Source organism: Cimex lectularius, unplaced genomic scaffold (assembly GCF_000648675.2).
Source record: "Cimex lectularius strain Harlan isolate CLEC.00 unplaced genomic scaffold, Clec_2.1 scaffold290, whole genome shotgun sequence".
NCBI classification, from domain to species: domain Eukaryota; kingdom Metazoa; phylum Arthropoda; class Insecta; order Hemiptera; family Cimicidae; genus Cimex; species Cimex lectularius.
The window spans coordinates 443,246-447,433 of NW_019394207.1; the positions used below are offsets into that span (position 1 = coordinate 443,246).

General features: G+C 34.1%; 1 protein-coding gene across 1 annotated transcript; it reads right to left on the reverse strand.

The window, feature by feature from the left end:
- Window positions 1-922: 922 nt before the first annotated feature.
- LOC106668546 (phospholipase A2-like) lies at window positions 923-3,810 on the reverse strand. The gene is made up of 4 exons (XM_014397402.2): window positions 3,695-3,810; window positions 3,383-3,542; window positions 1,316-1,468; window positions 923-1,228 (listed from the first exon to the last, which is right to left on the reverse strand). Exons 1-4 carry the CDS (start codon window positions 3,801-3,803, stop codon window positions 1,147-1,149), a joined length of 504 nt encoding a protein of 167 aa, XP_014252888.1. The 5' UTR covers window positions 3,804-3,810; the 3' UTR covers window positions 923-1,146.
- Between the last annotated feature and the right edge of the window lie 378 nt (window positions 3,811-4,188).

Sequence of the window (4,188 nt, forward strand, 5' to 3'; positions counted from 1 at the left end):
ATAATAGTTTTGCTGTTAGTTTCTGCGAAGGACCTTTGATGAACTTTTTCACAATCCTGCGTTCCTCGAATCCCATTGAACTGAGGATTTGTTCTGATGGATCCAGGTATTTTGCAGTTTGGTATGACACAAACGGGTTCATTGGTGTCCTCATCGACTTTCCATGGTCCATTTATCGGCCCTAAGATCAGTGTTCCCTGGTACCAAAACAAGGATAATTTTTGTTGTTGTCCACAATGTCGGTCAGGGCCTTGATACAGGCTCAAACGATCCTGTACTTTACCACCGATGAGGTAATTCCCCCTCAATGACGCCTGGCAGTCGGAGTGGATGACTATTCTTGTTACCGATACATAGCCTTTTAATCCCTTGGCACTGTATTCAATCGCCACAGTCTCCGCTTGAAAGACGGTGGCATATTGCCCAAGGCATATATGAATTTTAGTCCTTGGTTTATCTCCATAAATACCAACTCCTTGACATATACTCGGTTTCGGAGCTTTCTGGGTACCAGTTATGGTCACGATTAACTGAGATCCCTTTCTCCCCTGAGTTAAAGTAAGAAAAAAAGTAACTCTGGTAACGTTTGCACTGGTTTGGTTACATTAGTTTGGAATTTCCCCTGCAAGGGATTAAAACTCGGACTTGAGACTTGCGTATAGGTTAAATAGGCCTTTCTGGGGCTTGATGTAGTCCCAAACAACTGTGGACTTAACTACCGATGAGGTAGTTGCCTTCAATATCGCCTGGCTGTCCGAGTAGATGGGTATTGTTGGGGGTAAATCTCGCATCAGTTCAACAGACCTCCTAATGAGCACTGTTAAGAATTAAAAGTGGGAGGACAGTTCAATGTCAGATTGCAATTAATGTTTAATTATATTTTATGTAATAACATTACATAATTATTATTAGTGATTGCACAATGCTGGGAATGTAAGTAACAGTGAAGCTTTATTAGCTTTTTTATGTATTATTTAATCTATTAATCTAATATCACTTGTCACAAAAACTCACTTCCTTTGTGTTAACATTATGTTTTAATTATTCAGAACACAATTTCATTTAAAAAAATATGAAATGTGTTTGTAATTGGTACAGGGAGCCATACAGAAATACAAGATGCAGGTTAAGAGTGATATCCATCTTCTAAAACAAGGGGACATCGAACCACTGCCAACTTTTGTCTGCTGTTGTGTTATATTCGTATTCTAAACATCGTTTTAGAACGCTGAAATAAAAATATTTTGGTTATTTTTTCCACTGAAAAATAAAGGGTTTGAACATGCAAAATTTAATGTTTAATCATGGCACTTACTTTTGTGTACATTTTACAACTGGGTACTCGTATTTATAGCATTGCGTCTGAAGTACGTCAAAATAAATGACTCCTACTAGTTTTGCCGTCTCTTCCTGGTTTTCTTCATTTCTCAAGCAATTGAAAAACTCAATGTCACACTTGCAATTAAGCCTGTAAAATTCCAAAATGTAGTTTTACTATTGTGAATGAATTAAAACTGATTACACGTTGAATTAGACTACAAATGCTAAGCATGGATAGATCTATTAAATATTTTGATTGGTAGAGATATTTTTTTCAATTTGTACCAGGCGTTTTTCTTTATCTCTTTCAAGTATCAAGTATAAAATTCATTCTTATTTCAGCATTTTTAAAATTACTATTGACTCTAACATTTTAACGTTTAGAACTGTTTTTAAAATAAATGAGTGTGTTATTTGATTTGATAAATTGAAAACAAAAGTTACACGATTGTTTTGAATATACAGGCACACAAGTGAATAATTGATGTGATGTGACCTTTCAATGTTATTTTGCTCTCAAAAATAAAAGAATTACGTTGTTGTAATTATTGAATATTATTATATTTTACACAAAAAGAGTGCATCGTGTTTTGAAATTGGATAGGAAATTTTTAAGACTATTTTTTGTGCTAGTGAGCTAGTGTTAGTGTTACAGTTGGGTTAGGCTACTCAGGCGGTCCCGTGTACGGACATCAATCCTTCAGGAAATTATACTACATGTCAAATTGGACAAAAAAGCCCCTATTGTTCAAAGCCTGTTTCTCAATTTTATTCGAGAATTTCAGCTTTCATGTTACTTCCACCTTTCACAACTTTTCCCCCATACAGACCCCTATCTGTTAATATATTAATCCTTCTGTAAATTTGATTACATCAATGGAAAGGCCATTAAAAATCAAATAAGATTAATTTTTTATTGTAAACTAACCCAACAAATTACAAAATATAAACTTTTACGTTTTTCCAAAGATATTGTCTAAATTTTAAGTAAGATTTTCTTGGTTCTGTAAATACTGACAGATTTGGCGCTTACAGAAAAGTTGCCCCTACTGATGAGCTGTAAACCCACTTACATAATTTCTCATATGTCAGTTATTAACAATGTAAAATTAACGTTTAATTGATAAAAACTTTATTTTTCGGGGAAACTTTCTATTAAAAAATAATGAAAGTAATACAAAGCAAACAAAAAAGACTCTTTGGTGCAAAATTAAACAAGAAAAAATAAAAAGCTTCAAAAAAATTAAATTAAATATTCAAAATGTCCACCTTCTTGAAGAATCCGAGCCTGACATCGTTTTCTGACAAATTTTACAGCAGTGAAAAATTTTTCTTTTTTTTCTTATGTCAATTTTGGACCAAAGAGTCTTTTGTTTAGTTAAGAAAAACAAACCGCTTCTAAAAAAATATTAAATATTCAAAATGTCCACTTTCTTAAAGAATCCAAGGCTGATATCGTTTTCTGACAGATTTTATAGCTCTGAAGATTTTTGTTTTATATTGTATTTGTAAATTAATTAGAAAAGATGAAAAATCGTTTTGGGTTTAAAAATGGTAAACAATTTTCAACTTTAATATTTTTTTGAGACATTTATAAATATTTTAGGCTCATAACGAACATGGAGGAAATAACATGGAATAACATGTGAGACAAATGCTAGCTCACAACTAGATCCTTGAAATATTTGGTCATCAATGAAGGATAAATTTCTAAACATCAGGCCATTGTATCGCAAATGAAAAACCCAAAACCTCAAAAGGTTATGTAAATAAGGCTATTTCATTTTTTATCAGTTCTCCAAATTTACCTTAGGCACCTAAATAATTTTTAAATTTCCTAAAAATGTTTTTAGACCAATTTGTTGAACCAAAGAGAAAAATAAAACAGGTACAATGTCAACTCTACTTAGTAATGTAAAATAAATGTTAAACTTATCGTCTTCAACCAGTAATTTTTTGAATTCTGCATATTTTCTTGATTTTGTTTGACTTATTCCTTGTTTATACTAGCTGGAAACTAATCAAAGAACTAAACAAAAGGAAATTGAGGTATCATTTGTACCGCGTGTAAGGAGCTTTGTTTTTAAGTCCATGAGCAGTCCCACCACCTTCCACTTGGTCCGAACATAAATCATGGGCCCTGCAACATGCGTCGGTTCCACTGCTTTTTCCAAGATCATCGTAATTGGTCGCAATATTACCCGAACCGCACCATTTTGTACCTGCAACGTAAATCGAGTCTTCTTTCAAATTCGTAAGAATTATAAAACAAAGACATCCAAGGATTTCCCCGTCGTAATAAAGACAGAGAGCAATTAATGGCCGGTTCCGTTACTTTAGACAAAATTAGCACCACGATATTCGACCGGCATACCTGGAAATATAACGTTGAGAGACTTCTTCTGGTCGTCCTGCGATATGAAATTGGACAATTCCTCGTCGTTCGTCATCTTGATGGACCAAGCAGAGGCCGATGATGCCATAGCAGCGACAAATACGACAACGTAGAAGATTTTCTCCATCGCAAAAACACCGAAGAATAAAAAACACGATTCCCTATTTATACTTGTTGGCTACTTGATATTCAACAATTAACAACCGTCAGTATCACCCAAAGGAATTATCCTCTGTCTCGTTTGTCCTAAATGCATGTTTTGCCAAGATATGTAAGGGACCAGGTAAGGAATGTTAAGCACGTGAGACTAGAGAGATAATACTTCTATCTACTAAACAGTTGTCACTATTATTGTCGTAATTAGAGTGCAGCAGTCATGACAATAGATATAAAACAATTATAGCCGACTAAAGCCTCATGCTGTCCGATAAATACGAAATCAGCTACCAAGACCGGCTGGTAAGTAGCAGGTA